Source organism: Macrobrachium rosenbergii, chromosome 35, assembly GCF_040412425.1.
Source record: "Macrobrachium rosenbergii isolate ZJJX-2024 chromosome 35, ASM4041242v1, whole genome shotgun sequence".
Classification (NCBI taxonomy): domain Eukaryota; kingdom Metazoa; phylum Arthropoda; class Malacostraca; order Decapoda; family Palaemonidae; genus Macrobrachium; species Macrobrachium rosenbergii.
In genome coordinates this window covers 3,039,032-3,055,575 of record NC_089775.1, presented here as the reverse complement: position 1 = coordinate 3,055,575, position 16,544 = coordinate 3,039,032, and the positions used below count along the sequence as shown (strand labels likewise).

Sequence of the window (16,544 nt, the reverse complement as noted above, 5' to 3'; positions counted from 1 at the left end):
ATGAAGCATGGTACAATGGGTCTAAACTGAGAATGAATTAAGATATATTCACGATATATAATTAATTTAAATCTACCTTTGAAGTGACTTTTATATATAATATTACTTTATTATATTATATACTATTTTATTTCCTTACTTTGGACTGAATTACATTGGCCACAAGGTCAATTTAAACAAAAGAAGCTGCTAAATTAACCTAACTTACTTAAGTAAGCCTAAAAGTAATGCTGATTCTAAAAAAAGGCGGTTAATTCTATTTTAATAATAATAAGCCTTTATTTCAGAGTCGATTTTTGTATTGGTTCTCTCAAGGAATGTATCTCAATTGTGGTAGTGCTTCTTTTTTTATTCGATTTCGTGTCAAAATCGGTTTCTTTTGAATTCATTATATCTGTTGCAACGATTCATCTCTTTTATCGAAACTTTGGAAAAACAAGGATTGCATTACATTACAAGCGTCATCCAGAGAGAGAGAGAGAGAGAGAGAGAGAGAGAGAGAGAGAGAGAGAGTTATATATCTCTGTTCTGACCGTACTTATATTCTCATTGTATTTCATATCTTAAAATATAGACCTAATCAAGGCATTACGAATATAGGCCTAACAAAGAAAATATTCAAATCTAGAGCTTTCAGATGAGAGAGAGAGAGAGAGAGAGAGAGAGAGAGAGAGAGAGAGAGAGAGACGTTTGTTGACCGACTAAATCATATTGCGTCGCATCCTGTTTATGAAAAGGTGGCTTATCCTGAGAAGAGTTGCCAGTTTCTCATTAAAACCCGTTGAGATGTCTTAAACTTTATGTGATTTCTCGCTTTAAACTAACATCTACTTTATATTTTAAAGTAAAAGTATATCTGTCATAGACTCGTGTTCATTTACATTCAACATTCACAGTGAATTCAAGAGAATTTCGTATATTAAAAGCGAATATATATAAAAAATATGATCCACTATGGCGCTGAAAGCACAAGAGAGTGGCGCAGTGTTGGATTTCGAAGCTTCGGAGCAATAAAAGCAATTGCTTGCTTGCTTTATAAATGAATTAACTTCAATTGCTTTACGATTCTATAATTATCTCAATGTTGCAAACAATCTCATTAGAGGAACCAACGCTACAAACATTTAGCTCAATTTGTAACCAATATATCAAGTAATTATATATATGATTTTAGTCTATAGGTTACTGTGATTTTTTTTTTTTCGAATTTCTGGCGGTCCAGAACACAGCAGGTCGGGTCAGATGTGGGCCAAAACGAGGCCCTTGAAATGAATCTCTTTTGGCAAAACGAGAGGGTTTCATCTCCCAAGGATGGAGTAAATTTCCGGATGTTTGTAAACATTGTTCGTGATAAGAGAGTCCCCTTCGTTTGAGAGAGAGAGAGAGAGAGAGAGAGAGAGAGAGAGAGAGACCATCTTCTTCTTGAATATTTCATACATTAAAGACGGACGATTTAATTCTCGAAATTCCTCTGTTCTTCTTCTTCTTAAGAGTCTCATGATATTCAGGAGAGGAATAAGAACCAGTCCCAATACTGGGAAATCCGGCATCGCCGGCGCGCGCGCAAATAACTCGTTCTGGACACGGTGCGCACATTATGGCCCAGGGCTGAATTACTACGTGACTTGGCAAACACCTTCCATTGAACTGTCGCTATTGTGCACTTGACAGTCTCTGAAGGTGAACTGTCGGGAAGACTGTATAAAAGACTGTATAATAGCCTGTGGTAGGGACATTCACATGCTTAGATAGTCAGTCTAGGAGCTGACGTTGAAGTCTTCTTCTTCTTCTTCTTTTGAGTTCAACGGTCTTTGAAATGTCACACCTAGAATTATTTTGGTGTCTCTCTCTCTCTCTCTCTCTCTCTCTCTCTCTCTCTCTCTCTCTCTCTCTCTCTCTCTCTTTCTCTCTCTCTCTCTCTCTCTCTCTCAGAACCTTCTCGAGTTTACAGTCCAGTGACTCTTGCCAAGGGGGTCTGCAGAGAGAAATTCTGCCAAATATTAATCATCCCAAATATGGCTCCAGCGGTTTCTTTCTGACATTTCCTTTCTATAAAATCTCCAACACAGACCAGTATGTTTAAACTACGCACCAAAATAACCTCTTGGGGAAGAAAAAATCGCTGGAAAACACGTAGGCCTAAATAAATAAATGAACAGGTCTCACCAACTACAGAACCAGAGAGAGTTACGAAGTGCCTGGTCCAAATTCTGTGTCTACTATACGCCCTTTCTTCATAGCAACCTGGTATCTCTCACAGCCAAGGAGCTTAAAATAACAACTGTTTCATTGCCTGCTAACCACTGTTTCCATAATCCTTAGGGCGTCACAGAAGTTTCCAGATTTCGTAATTCATCTCACCAAATACAGTGCGTGTATTGTAATTAACTGCAGATATTATAGATCTTGTAAAGCGTTGTTTCATAATGGTACACAAGAAAAACACAAATATATAGTTGTTACTAACAGAGTATAAAATATCAAATTTTTCTCATAAATTGGCCAAAATATTATATCTTCCTTGGCATACCGTTTTTAGATCTTAACAATCATTTCTGAACTGACAGATGACTGTAAAACAGACATTGTTTTAAAGCATTCAAAATGGCCTCATTTCTTGTAGCTTTATGCTAGATTTTCTTTTCTGTACAGAGTGGACAGATTTGGGGGCTTGCCACTGTCCATATTGGCAATATCTTTTTCTTCTTCTTTATTCTAACCTTGTGGAATTCATCTCTCCGAGCAGCCATTATGAGAACTAACAGCCTGTTCAAAATACTTCTCAGTACAGTAACAACTCTGTACTTAGCTCAGTCTGTGCTCCACAGAGCAGCAACCTTTTTGTACTTGACAGAGTTATTGCATAAGTCAGGCTCTGGTAAGAGGCAAAAAGTAGGCCTGGTGAAACTTCAGAGAGAGAGTTGCACTTTCCCAAAGGATTCAGGAGACTTCAAAACACAAACCAAAGATCAATTTATTTTTATTGATAAAATCGAATATCAGATAAAGTATCACAGTACAGTTGCAGATATTGAACCAGTCCTTAACACCTATTTAGAACAGACAGGGTCTGGAAGCCTTTCTAAATATATTTTATATATATTTTCTCATCACATTAAAAGGTTTAAGGTTTATCAATACTAAGTGGAGGTTTAAACTTTGGTTGTACATAGATTACATTTCATACAGAGCAGTTTTTTTAAATTAAATTAACAAGCAGTACAAAACCAAAAACCCAGCTTTGGAGAGAGACATACTTTCTAAAACTTACCAATTTGCAATCTTGAATGTTTAAATAGGCCTAAAACTGGTTTCATTTACATTAAGTCACTAAAATATGCCATTTTTTTCAGACAGTAATGCTTTGATAGTTTCTAAAATTAATTTTCCATCAAAGCCCCATTTCAGGAAGCAACACGAAAACTTGGTCACAAGCCAAGAAAAATCACGATATTTCTACCTCCCAGAAAATTAATTATATATATAAAATAGGTAAAGGAAACTTTGTGCCGTAGGTGAAGTCTTAAGTGTAACCCCAGCTAAAGTAAGTTGATTAAAAAATTAGTAAATTCTATATAATACTAAATTCACATCAGTCTGGAGACAAATGTCATTAAATACTATAGCTAAAAAAGTTTACAGTAAGTAAAATATTATCACTAATAATTCATATCTTGTTGATTTTAGTTATACACAAAACAAGGTCTCAGACGCATAAGGCCTCCAGAAATGCTTTTTCGAATTCACCAATTTTTGTAATACCGTCACAAAAAAGTCAGACATATATAACATTAGTCAGTTGAGTGTCCATGTTAAGTACATTTGACATATGTTTAAGTACGCAAGTGTTTAAATAAGTATCCCATACCTGCATCGAAATAGTTTATAGAAGCAAGACTTAATATGTAGTCTAGACTTAAACTGAACATTTTTCACACTAAAACCTAAACATTGATTTATAACAATTCAGTGAACGTAGAGAAAAAATTTACATCTTTCCGAGAACTTACAAACTGTCTTTAAACCAAGAGTATGTGTTCAGATTTGTTCAGATTTGTTCATTCATAAATGAGTACAGCGGAACAAGAGACTTGTGCAAGTGCTGGAAGAGGATACAGTGAGGTTACTTCTCTTGTCTGTGACTGGTCTTGGTTTGAAAACAGTGTTAGGTGAAACAGCTGTTAAATTAACAACACACCCCCTTGGGGATCAACCTTTAGATGTCCACTGAAACTTGACTCTTACAAGTACCATCTGACTGATTAAGGCTCAGAAACACTTTATTCACTAATGCAGGAATGCAAGAATTAGATAGAGCAGTGATTGTCCTGCCTTTGCCAGCAGACACATTTCAGCAGAAATCTCAAAAGTTGAACGCAGGACATTGACAGTTAGAGATGAATTTTCTTTAGAAAACAAACGCTGCCAATATGATTTTGGAAGCTCAGACAATGACAGCTTCTTCCAAAATAGTTGAAGAAACAAAATGGGAGATAACAGCTGATTTACAAAAACAAAATAGCATCGTAAGAGATAAAAATGGCTAAATGGACGTGATATTATCTATATTAAAAAAATCCACTGAAGGAACAGCAGTATTTGACGAAAAACCATCACACAACAAAAGATAAGAAACTAAAAAGGAAAATTATGAATGTTTGATAAATGAAGGAATAACTTTGGGGAAAATTATTTTTTGAGAAAGTGAAGAATAAGCATGCCCAAATATCTGCCGTGCGAAAAGTTCTACTTTTAGACAAAAAACCAGTTTAAAAAACCGCCAATTTATTATCTTAAGAGAGGACTTCAGTTCAGGTGGGCCAAAATCCACTCTTTATAGTGCTGGACCCGGGTATAGACCCCGGGGAACTTAGGTTCGGCGCATCTGAACCCAAAGGAAACGACTCCTACTATGTAGGCCTTCTTGTTGTAGACGTACATCATGGGGCCGCCGGAATCTCCCTGAAAAATGAAAGGTTTGATCATTAGTATAAACCTCGTTCATCACCCCTCACTCCTTAGTCCAGAAGGATTTTAAACAACCCTTAATCTTTAGACAGGAAGATTACAACTCTTAATCTCTAGGCAGAAAGTTTACAACCCTTAATCTTTAGACAAAGATTACAACCCTTAATCTTCAGACAGAAAGGTTACAACCCTTAATCTTTAGATAGAAAGGTTACAACCCTTAATTTTCAGGCAGAAAGATTACAACCCTTAATCTTTAGACAGAAAGATTACAACCCCTAATTCTTAGACAGAAGGACTTTAAACAACCCCTAATCCTTAGATAGGACATCATACAACACTAATCCTTAGACCAAAAGGACTTTAAAAACCCTTAATCCTCAGCCAAAGAGAGGCATTATTTAAAAAGAATATTAGAATACTGACTTTAGAGTACACCAGTCAAATCCTGTTCAATTGGCTGTCCCAGAAACTTAAATTCTGGGGCATTCAAGAGGAAACTAAAGCTACATCACTCTAAAAACAATTGCGACACTGAACAACAAGTTATCTGAGAGTCCCAGAAGCTGTAACTGCATTCTCAAAACATACATTACCTGAGGGAATCTCCAGTTGTAAACAAGGAGGGTGAAGAGTCTACCTTTATGACCATATTTTCAAAACAAACATCACCTGAGGGAACCTCCAACTGTCAACAAAGAAAGGTCTTACCTTTATGACCAGACTGTCCCTAAAACAAACATTACCAGAGGTCAAATTGCATCTCTCACCTGACAAGCGTCCTTGCCTCCTCTGCCTGCACAAAGAGTGGTGTTGTCTATCACCACTTGCTTGAAGACTTCGTACTTCGTCCTGCATTCCTCCTCCGGGATTACTGGCAACTGCACGTGGAGCAGGATGTTCGAGGAGACGTTATCTGAAAGTTAAGAAGTCCTCTTTTAACTGCTTAATCAGATACGTATGACTCTTAAAGTTAATAATACTGTACGGACCATTTTTGACATAGTTCAAAATCTATATTTTTATACGTATCATTTGGTTACCTATTTATCGATGCATTTGAATTGAAATCTACATTTCAATACATACCATTTGATCATAAACTTAACGTTTTATTGAAATGGAATGACTTGAGATACATTAATCGTGACAGATCATTCTGTGTGAAGATTTATCAATTTTAAAGCCTAGAGTTCATCTACAGAGACTGTGATAATCTGTTCAAGGAAACTTCTCTAAATTGTCTGTAGTATAAAGTGAGTATTCTAAAAGAGAAGAAAGTAGGATTAACGGTCCAGGACAGGGAGTAACAATTAATAGTCTACAAGCGATTTATAAAGGTCCCATGGGCTGCCAACAGCCCTTCCTCCCAGAACTTGAAACTTGGAGCCTTCAGGAGTGGTTAGACAAATAATTATACAATTGTAATTGTAAACGTCACTATATGTCTTATTTAAGTAATGTTTATGCTATTAATAGTGGGGTATTGTGTCACTATATAAGCATAAACACACTGTACTTTATAAGTGATGTGTCTCAGAGTCTTGTAATGCAGTTTAGTTTTGGTCTGAAAACAAGGGAGTCTAATATGCCACACAGCTGTTAGACTTATTTGTAGACTTCAGCATAAGTCTAACTTGCAAGAACATCCTTCTACCACTATCTCAGCACCACAGTACCATACTCACTGTAGGACACGGTGCCCCATCCTGCGACAATGCCGGGATCCCTCTTTGCAACCAGCTCTTCTGAGGTGAACGGTCCTTCAAGGGGCAGGCAGATAGGCTTAATTCGATCTGCGGGAGAAATGAAACATTCAAGGAATTGTTACAGAGATGTAATTGGTTAAGCTGAGGTCAAGGCTTTAGATTCTCGACCATTTGGCGAAGGCAATGTATATTCTATATTATTCAGCATTTATTTGATATTTTTGGGGTACTGGGCTATTGAGTGGACCCTCTGCTAATACTAAACACACCAGAATTGTACAAATTCTCTATGGTAGTAATAGTTTGGGCTGAAAGTTACCTCAGTGTAATCCAAACATTCTGCTATTAATCCCTAAGCATTGAAATCCAGCTTTAGCCTAAATCTAGAGAACAAGACCCACCTTTGAAAGTGACTTTCTTGTCCAACTTCAAGATGGCGATGTCGTTAGCAAAGGAGACGGTGTTGAATTTCTCGTGGACGATTCGTACCGAGATGCCAAAATCTTCGTGAGGTCCATCCGTGTCGGTCTTCAAGTTGTGCTCCCCTAGTCTCACTACCTTCCTGTAGGTGAAGATGAGCTTGTCAGTACTGTATTATATATATACAGTTGTAAATGCGCTGTATATACTTTTTTGAAGGCTCTCTGGTCTGCCCTCACCAGGACATAGGCCTATCTGTTCAGTACCTCTTGCATTCAGCCTAATTTACAGCATTCTTTAATACCTTTCTCAAAGGTCATGGCTGTTTTGAACAGATCTTTAACATCATCTAACTTATTTCCCCAATACCTCAAAGTTTTGATATATTTCAAGGCCAAATATCTACCACTGTAGAACTCTGCAAACCTTAGACTGCTCTGAGTTACTGTACAGTTCTCTGTCGTACCATAATCTTTAATTCTCTCTTTTTCATGATTTCCATAACCACCTGTTTGCTAACACCATTTCTCTTCAGAAAGAGCCATTCATCCATCCAGCATACGCTGTTAGAACACAGACAGACAAAAAGGATCAACAGAAAACAGCCAAAACAGACCATAAACACTTCTTCTCCCTTCTACTCACAAGTCATTCCTGTTCCTGACGCAGTGAGCAGCCGTGACGACATGTTGGTTCGTAATGAGGGCGGCTCCACACAGGAACTCGATCACGCCCTTGCCGTCCTCGAATCCCAGGGCGGCCAGCCAAGGGTACCGACCTGTGGGGAGGAGACAGGTACTTGTTTCAGAGGGCATGAGGAAAAGGCGTCCTTCAGGAACAAATTGGGTAAAATTTAGGCCTATAGTGATATGAAATTGTTACAAAATATTGGCCTGAGAGAGAGAGAGAGAGAGAGAGAGAGAGAGAGAGAGACTCACCTATGGGCGCCGGTGTGCCTCCTACGATACGTAAGGCGATGTCCAGTCCAGCTCCACAGGTTTCTGGCAACAGTTTTTCTCCTGTAGGTGGTGGGGTTGTGGGAGGCGCCTCTGTAGTTGCAACTGTAAGAAAATGAAAATATTAAAATACATTGTAAATAATCTGTAAAAATCAATACAGGATTATGTAAGCAAAACTATTACAAAACAGTTTCATAGGCTTATTCCTACCACCAATAGCACCATTCCTACCACTAGTACCAATTCAGAGCTTACTAGTACTACTACTACTAATAGTACTAGTCCTATGAATCATAAAGCAATACTATTAGGCCTATACAACCGTTTCAAAGACTTATTCCTACCACTAATACTATTATTCCTATCACTACTACCACCACATAGCTTACCTGGTGTAGTGACCGGATGAACAGTAGTTTCAGGTTCCTCGGTTATATTCACAGGCTCCGAGGTGCTAATCACGGGCTGGGTCTTCGCGCAGCAGATCACCGGTGTTGTCTTCTCGTACCGACATATGCTCCTGAAAGTTTTAAAATATATGTATAATATCCTGTCTCATCCTACGTTTGCTTCATCCTTCACAACACCAGTTCCACAAACATTCTGCACAGGCTGTGAAAGCTAATTTGAAGAAGGGGCCGCTCTTGTGGACATCAAACATTGTTCTTTCACTGGGCAAGAAGCAGTTCTGCCCATAACCTTCCTAGTGAATCAGTAAATGATAATGTGATAATATTCTGTAATGTTTTATCATTCACTTGCCAGCAACTGTGACCTATTAAACTCAGTCCAGAAACTGCTTGAAACTGCTGGTGTATCTTGTTAGACATTTCACTGAGGTGCAATTACCCTGTTAATTCAGACTGCCAGATGGTGTTTGCCTCGTGCAGTTATAAAAGTGGGTTGCCTTAATTATTTAGAGCCAAATATTCTCCTCTGGTATTCTAATAATGAAATGTACTTAAATTCATGTTCTGATGTCAGATCTCTTGAGGGTTTTGGACAATATGACTTTTGGACAAATAAATAACTTGAAACTGTACTTTCACACAACAGACTAACAAATTCATCATCTTACTCTCAGGAGACATTAGACTAACACCCATCACTCAAGAACAGTAGAAAATAAAAACGACCACTCACTTTCTGAGGAAATTGATAAAATCGGGCGTAGGACTCTGCCTAAGCTTGGAATACAACTCATCGCAGGATATTAGGTCTATGCAGCTTCCTTCCAAGCCGTCTGGCGTAATGCAATGGTTGGGGTCTGGGGTGGTGCCTATGTTGAAGAGCAGTGCTGGAACAAAGGAGGAACATATTATTACAAGTAACAAACACAGAACAAGCAACTTATGTCAGATAATATGCTGAGGAAGTTTTCAAGAGTAGAATGTCCCCATTTGGTGAGAAATATTGTACTGGTAGGTTAGCTAGGGCGAGAATTACATTTAGAGTACTAAAAGACACAGGAATTGATTGTTAGTTTCCAAGACCCAGAAACCAGTTTGAATGCATTTCGTCTAATTATTTTTCAGACTAGGACCTAAAAAAGGCTCAACACAGTTTGATCCAGGACTTATAAAGCAAGCCAAAGCTTCCAGAGTCGAAAGCGCAAAATTTTCAAAAAGTTTTTCTCTTGCACTGGTTTCAGCTATCCAGAATTGGTCAGAATTCTGCTTTTATTATCTACTTGAGTTTCTCTTTCTCTATAAACTCTGATTCAAGCAAAGGCTCATACTTGATAAGTGATAATTATTGTACACTAGACATAAACTTGAAAGTCAACTGGCAAACCAATCTTCTTACTCATCTCTGTGAGAATCCTGAACCACTCAACCAAACTTTTCAGAGGGGCATATTAATCATCATTTCAGTATTGAGTTGCATCAGTGACCACTTTCTTGCAGAAATGGGCAGTTTTTATCCATTTTTATCAGCCTGCCACAGCTTCTTCACCATATAGAAGAGTTATTAATCCCATATCTGCACTTTTCAACACATCTTGTTTTTAATGATTTCTTTTCAGTAGTAGAACAATTTTAAAAAGTAATTTTTGTTGAAAGTCCAGAACTTCCACCAAATGCTGCAGTAACTAAGAAATCACTTTGTGACCACTTTACTCATCACTTCAAATCATTATCTGCCGCAGTGCACAAGGCTAACAGATACAGAACTCTGTACAAGGGTGACTGAACATATATACTTACTTTCTCTGACAGATCGATGATGCTGGTGGCTGGCTGAGGCAGCAAGAGAGTGAAGAGGCAGGATAAACGCCACTGCTACCACCATGAGGAACCTCATTCCTCTCCCTGTGATTCTGTGGGATGCCATCTGAAAGAGAAAGATTCTTTTAGTAAACCAAATCATAGCAGGTTTCTTACAGTTAACAGCTGATAAATGTAATTATTTTTTGTTTAGCACAATGAATTAATGATTCTAACCCAGACCACGCATTGTTATTGTCTAGTACAATAGTTTAACGAGACAACAGTTATATTTCTTGGGTCTGATAGGCCTAGTCTGAAGGAAGTGTTCTGAAGTAAGAAGTGAACATTTGAGCTTGGCAAAGACTAGGCCTAATGGGCTCTGAAAACAGACACCTGCACCTTCTACAATGCAATGCATGATGCAACAGGGGCATCCCCTCCTACAAAGACAACACAGGCTGCTAAATTAAGCTAAGAAAACTAGGGGCTGTGATGTTATGGAAAAAAAAACTGTACAAGAACACTGCTACAATGAAACCATTTGGAATAAAGGATTCAAATCAAGAACAAATTCATATAATGGAAGTTTAAGAGTACATCTTAGCATTCGAAAGATGAAGGCTCTATCAAGGGGTCTAAAAATATGGACGAAATTGGCCCAAAATTTGTTCGTGTCCTGCTTAAAGATGAAGAAACTTCTTGGAATGATAAGCAAAGACTAATGGTCTTTAATCTTTAAGAAATGTTAATTAGCACTTAATGAGAGGAAGCTGAAATATCACTAAGGCATTGATTAATATTAATGCATATTCATTTCTCAATTTTGTGACTTATATCTGTCATTCCCATACGAGCATTTAAATCTATGGAAGCACTGCTTAGCAAGTCAATAAAAATTCCACTAAGGCAAAAATTCTCTCAATATACCAAAGAGAGAGAGAGAGAGAGAGAGAGAGAGAGAGAGAGAGAGAGAGAGAGAGAGAGAGAGAGAGAGAGAGAGAGAGAGAGAGAGAGAGAGATTTTCAGTCTCTGAAATCAGAATGAAAAAACTTTGGTAGGATTCCAGTTGGAAATGAAACAATCAGATGACATCACTGAGGTATTTTGTGAACGAGATACGAGAGAGAGACGGGACGCAATCGCAACAATATTATGTGACATCGCGATATCATTCGTCTTATTCCCGTACGGGACAAAGCTTTTACAGGAATCTTAACACGATCGATACAGACTGCAGCAGGCTAATTATGACCGGCACGTTTTAAAAACAAAACGAAAAACCCGAGTTGGTTCCCAGAACGGAGGCAGCTATTGTCATCTCTCGCCTGCCAACAAGTTATCTAAAGTTATATAAACAAGCCTTTGCTACCACAAACACTTATCTGATATAATACATCACTATTAAAAATGTATTATTAATTCTAAATTATGCTGTTAAGTTATCTAAATCATTAACTCTCTTGAGAGCTGACAGTACACTACATACGACATTCTATATTTCAACAGATATTATTATACACGTAACACACGATAAACAGAAGAGTAAATATACCAGAACCATGGGATGATATACATATTAAAAAGCAACATCATGAAAATATAAATATATATTAAAACTTCTTTGAAGCAAAACGAATTTTTTACTTCAATCCGCGCGAACGCTTCGAGAAGCGATGCACCACAAGAGCGCGCAGGAAACACTTACGGATTTGTTATACGTGGTAAAAAAATTTCTTTTGTGTTCCTGGAAAAGTGGGAAGAGAATTCAACGGGTGGGAATGTGTATCTTTTTCGAGAGAATTCTTGACTGTTGTTTGTAGTCTAGAACTTTAAACTATTTATTAATCTAAACACTTTGAACTATTTACAATATTAGACTAATAACCTTAAACTTTTTAGTAGTCTAAAAACCTTAAAATGTTATGTCTGAAAACTTTAAACTGCTTATTAGTCTAAAAACCTTAAAATATTTATTACTCTAAAACCCTTAAAATATTTATTAGTCTAAAACCCTTAAAATATTTGTCTAAAAACCTTAAAATATTTATCAGTCTAAAAATCTTGAACTATTTATTAGTCTCAAAACCTTAAAATATTGTTTACTCTAAAAACTTTAAACTACTTATTATTTTAAAAACCTTAAAATATTATTTATGTCTAATAACCATAAAATATTTATTAGTGTAAAAACCTTGAACTATTTCTCAGTCTAAAAACCTTGAACTATTTAGTCTAAAAACCTTGAACTGTTTCTCAGTCTAAAAACCTTGAACTATTTATCAGTCTAAAAACCTTGAACTATTTACCAGTCTAAAAACCTTGACCTGTTTCTCAGTCTAAAAACCTTGAACTATTTATCAGTCTAAAAACCTTGAACTATTTATTGGCCTAAAAACCTTGAACTATTTCTCAGTCTAAAAACCTTGAACTATTTATCAGTCTAAAAACCATGAACTATTTATCAGCCTAAAAACCCTGGCTTGCAGTCTAGAAAAACTGACAGAACAAAAAACGAAAAAGAAAACGAAAAAATTGACAAAAAAAGATGAACAAATTTCAGCCACTGGCAAAAACCCTTGTTCAGTCAAGCAGTGCTGAAGTCTTCAGCCGCGAAGCCTTTTTCAGACGACTGAACTCGGAAAGTCTAACGCATTAAATACTCCAAGTTTTGCCAAGATAAAAATGAAAGTAATTAGAGATTTTTGAAGCCTAAAAACTCCATTTTACTGTTTATTTATATATATTAAAGATATCTGCATAACTACTTACAGTGCTCCTTATGTAGACACTTATAGGTCTACTTATCAACTGTCTATGTTTAGCCAAATTAAAAATCTAATTAATTACAGATTTTTGAAGCCTAAATGCTTCATTTTTACTGTATATTTATATATTAAAGCTACATGCATGATTATATACAGTGATTATGTAATATAGAACGCAAGTATAGGCCTATGTATCCACCAATACTTACTTAACCTGTAGTGATTTTTGTGGACATGATTTGGGAAGGGTGGAATTAATCCACTAGACCTCTAGGCCGATTTTGCTCTAGAGGTTACAGTGGCCTAATATTTTTTACCCAAAAAACCTGGGAAAACGAAAATGACTTATATAGGCCTATGGTTCAAGAGGAACCAAGTCCAATAAAGTTTATATACTTTAGAGGGCCTTCTAAATGGGTCTTAATAGGCATATACTTAATTCAATTAAAAATTTAGCGGTTTGTTTCATTAACTCAGGCATAGGCGTTAAAATGTCCTCTATAAAAACCCAAAAAAGAAGAATTAAGTGAGGTAATTGGCCCATTACAATCAGGAATCGATCAATTATCGCTAACGGTAGACTTAGCAGTCCTCTCTCTCTCTCTCTCTCTCTCTCTCTCTCTCTCTCTCTCTCTCTCTCTCTCTCTCTCTCTCTCTCTCTCTCTCTGTGTAAGTTATCTAGGTTAATCGAGCCTCAAACGCCATGAAAAGCTTCTTTCATATAGAAGAAGTAGCCTGCACAATGTCAAGCATTGAACGAGCTCTTCACAACAAACAGAGAGAGAGAGAGAGAGAGAGAGAGAGAGAGAGAGAGAGAGAGAGAGAGAGAGAGAGAGAGAGAGAGAGAGAGAGAGAGTTGTGAATGAGGTTATTTTGCAATAATCAGATACCAAGCAGAAGCTGTTGTTAGACGCAGGAGGAATATCAAATAGAAGAAACTCTGAACTAGACCTAACTCGGTTGCGAGCATATACACACAAACACATACATACACATACACATACACACACATACGCAATCACTCTCGCGCGTGCGTAAACGAATTCATAAATGCACACACGCAGGAAGGACGTATTCAGCCACTTCCTGCTATGTCGATAGACCGTATATATAGGAATTCATTCACGCCTATAGAAACGGGTTTGGGTTAGGTTTTATTTTTGGTTTAACTTCCGTATTCTACAACTTAAGTCTCTCTCTCTCTCTCTCTCTCTCTCTCTCTCTCTCTCTCTCTCTCTCTCTCTCTCTCTCTCTCTCTATAGCTTGAGCTTAAAGGTGTAAATTCTGCTAATATTTTTCCTGATTACAAATATGGTACTAAGGGTAAACCACAGTGAAGAGAGAGAGAGAGAGAGAGAGAGAGAGAGAGAGAGAGAGAGAGAGAGAGAGAGAGAGAGTCATTTCAAAAAGTCGTCATTTCAGGTTTCGTCATTCCCTTAGGCCCAACGAGGCAATTACAAAGGTTAAAAACCTGGTTTTTCTTTTAAGTTTGTCAATGAAAAACCCCAAAAAAAGATTTAGCTAGTAGTCTACACGAGCCTGTGAGAGCTAGTTCCTATGGAAAGGAAACGAATAAATAAAAAAAGTATATATGAAAACGATCTATGCGTCACACGGACCAACAACCATTCCAGGAAGTAAAGAGTCTTTGGGAATCTTCCTTCAGATATGGCGGAAGCCTATACTTGAGACTCCTGTACCACAAAAAATATATATATAAAATATCGTCTCCTCGTCACTAAACACCTTCAGAAGACGACATACCGTAACCAAATCGTCAATAGATGTCTATTTAATCTATTGAAACGTTTTAATAGAGGAAAAACGATGGAAATATATATAAAAAAACAGCTTTATAAACGTAAAACGCATGACCTTGAACCTGTTCGTGTAAAAGCCAGGATTTTAAATTTACAAAATTAATCCTAATCCTGTCTAGGATGGAGGAGAATGTATCCTATCCAGTCATCTAATGAATTAGGGTTAGGTGGTGTCCTTCACGCCCAGGTGACTCTGTACACAGGTTTGTTCATCGGGAAATCCTAAACTTGAGACTATCGTCATAGCAATTCTTAGAACGAGTAGGCCTATGTAAACCTAAACGCCATTAATGGTTCTCTTAATTATTAGCTCATTAGCAGACCTCGTTCGCTTACAATCACGGCGTTATTTAATTACACTCAAGTGAATGAAGAGTATTTAAACAATTAAGATACTTTTGGCGTCTTCACAAATGGTTTTTCCCCAATGTCATGCTCAGTGGTAATCCGTCCCCCCACAATATGGCAACACTCCCATACCTTGACACATAAAAAACCTGATTGAAAACGAGATTATCTTAATATTCCCTAAGTTATTCTTGCTGTAACTTAATCTTATGAAGGCATAGATATCGACCTTGAAGATGACAGCAGGAATTTTAAATTTAAATAGACAGTAAATAAATATAAATGAATATTTACCTCGGAACGGCGCAGATGACGAAGCGAAATTATAATAATTCCCGTGGGGGTCAAGTAATCACCTTGAGGAACTCCGGAGAAAAATATTATTTTCTATACAAATTAAACCTCCGTTTCTATCCGTTCGTCCGCGTCTCTTTCCCTCAAGTATCTCTCCCTCCTTCCGTCTGTCTGTCACGCGCACAAACACAGACACAAGTCCGTCCGACGGCTGAAAAGACGACCGACTCCGGCGGCCGAACGAAGACTCTGGTGAAGGAGTCGACCACAGGACTCCCCACTTTAAAAGCTCCTTCTGTCTGTCGTAGGATGGCAGCCCGGGGAGAGCGCCCGTGCGTGCGTATATCCGCAAAGGATGTGAAAATAGGATGTGCGTGTTTGTGCGTTCGTGTGTGCGGCTTTTAGGACGTACGTAGCCGATATGTCGTGTCTTTGGCTCGCTCGGTTGGACGGCTTTGATGGCCGCCTGCCGGCATGGCTGGATGGCTGGCCAGCTACCCGTCTTTCCCGAGCTTCAGACCGAATATTATTATTATTATATTATTATCATCATCATCATTATCGTCATCATTATCATTATTATTCTCTTAGGCGTCTGATTGACGACTGACGTCACGATTAGCCGAGCATCTGACTGGCTCGTTCGAGGAGTTGTGGGAGATTAACGAGGCCGTTATGTCAGTCGGTAATTCGTATAGAGTTTTGTTTGCAAAACGGGAAAACTATAAATAAAAACAAAGAAATTGAGGGAAATATACATAAATAAAAGTAGTAATTCGTTGAGGATGATAAAACGAACTTGTATATTAATGTAGCGAGGCTGTGTGATTGTTTAAATCCCTCTAAAGTGTAAATTTGGCATAAAAAATTTGAAAAATATTGGAACCTTCTTAAAGGAAGGTTTGTAATAATATTTCCAAAACCTAGTTTGGGCTCCCTATGGGTTCCCGGGTGGGTCAAACCTGACCTAAGCCCCCACCCCCCCAAAAAACATTAGTTAGAATACTACAGCTTATGTTGATTTAGGTTAGGGATAATTTGACTGTTGTAG

The 16,544-nt window shown here is 37.6% G+C and overlaps 1 protein-coding gene across 1 annotated transcript; it reads right to left on the bottom strand.

The window, feature by feature from the left end:
- Window positions 1–2,964: 2,964 nt before the first annotated feature.
- Window positions 2,965–16,024, bottom strand: LOC136856346 (venom protease-like). Its single transcript, XM_067134109.1, has 10 exons — window positions 15,494–16,024; window positions 10,264–10,390; window positions 9,200–9,353; window positions 8,446–8,576; window positions 8,036–8,158; window positions 7,743–7,875; window positions 7,079–7,239; window positions 6,657–6,764; window positions 5,739–5,884; window positions 2,965–4,962 (listed from the first exon to the last, which is right to left on the bottom strand). Exons 2-10 carry the CDS (start codon window positions 10,388–10,390, stop codon window positions 4,807–4,809), a joined length of 1,239 nt encoding a protein of 412 aa, XP_066990210.1. The 5' UTR covers window positions 15,494–16,024; the 3' UTR covers window positions 2,965–4,806.
- Window positions 16,025–16,544: the final 520 nt, after the last annotated feature.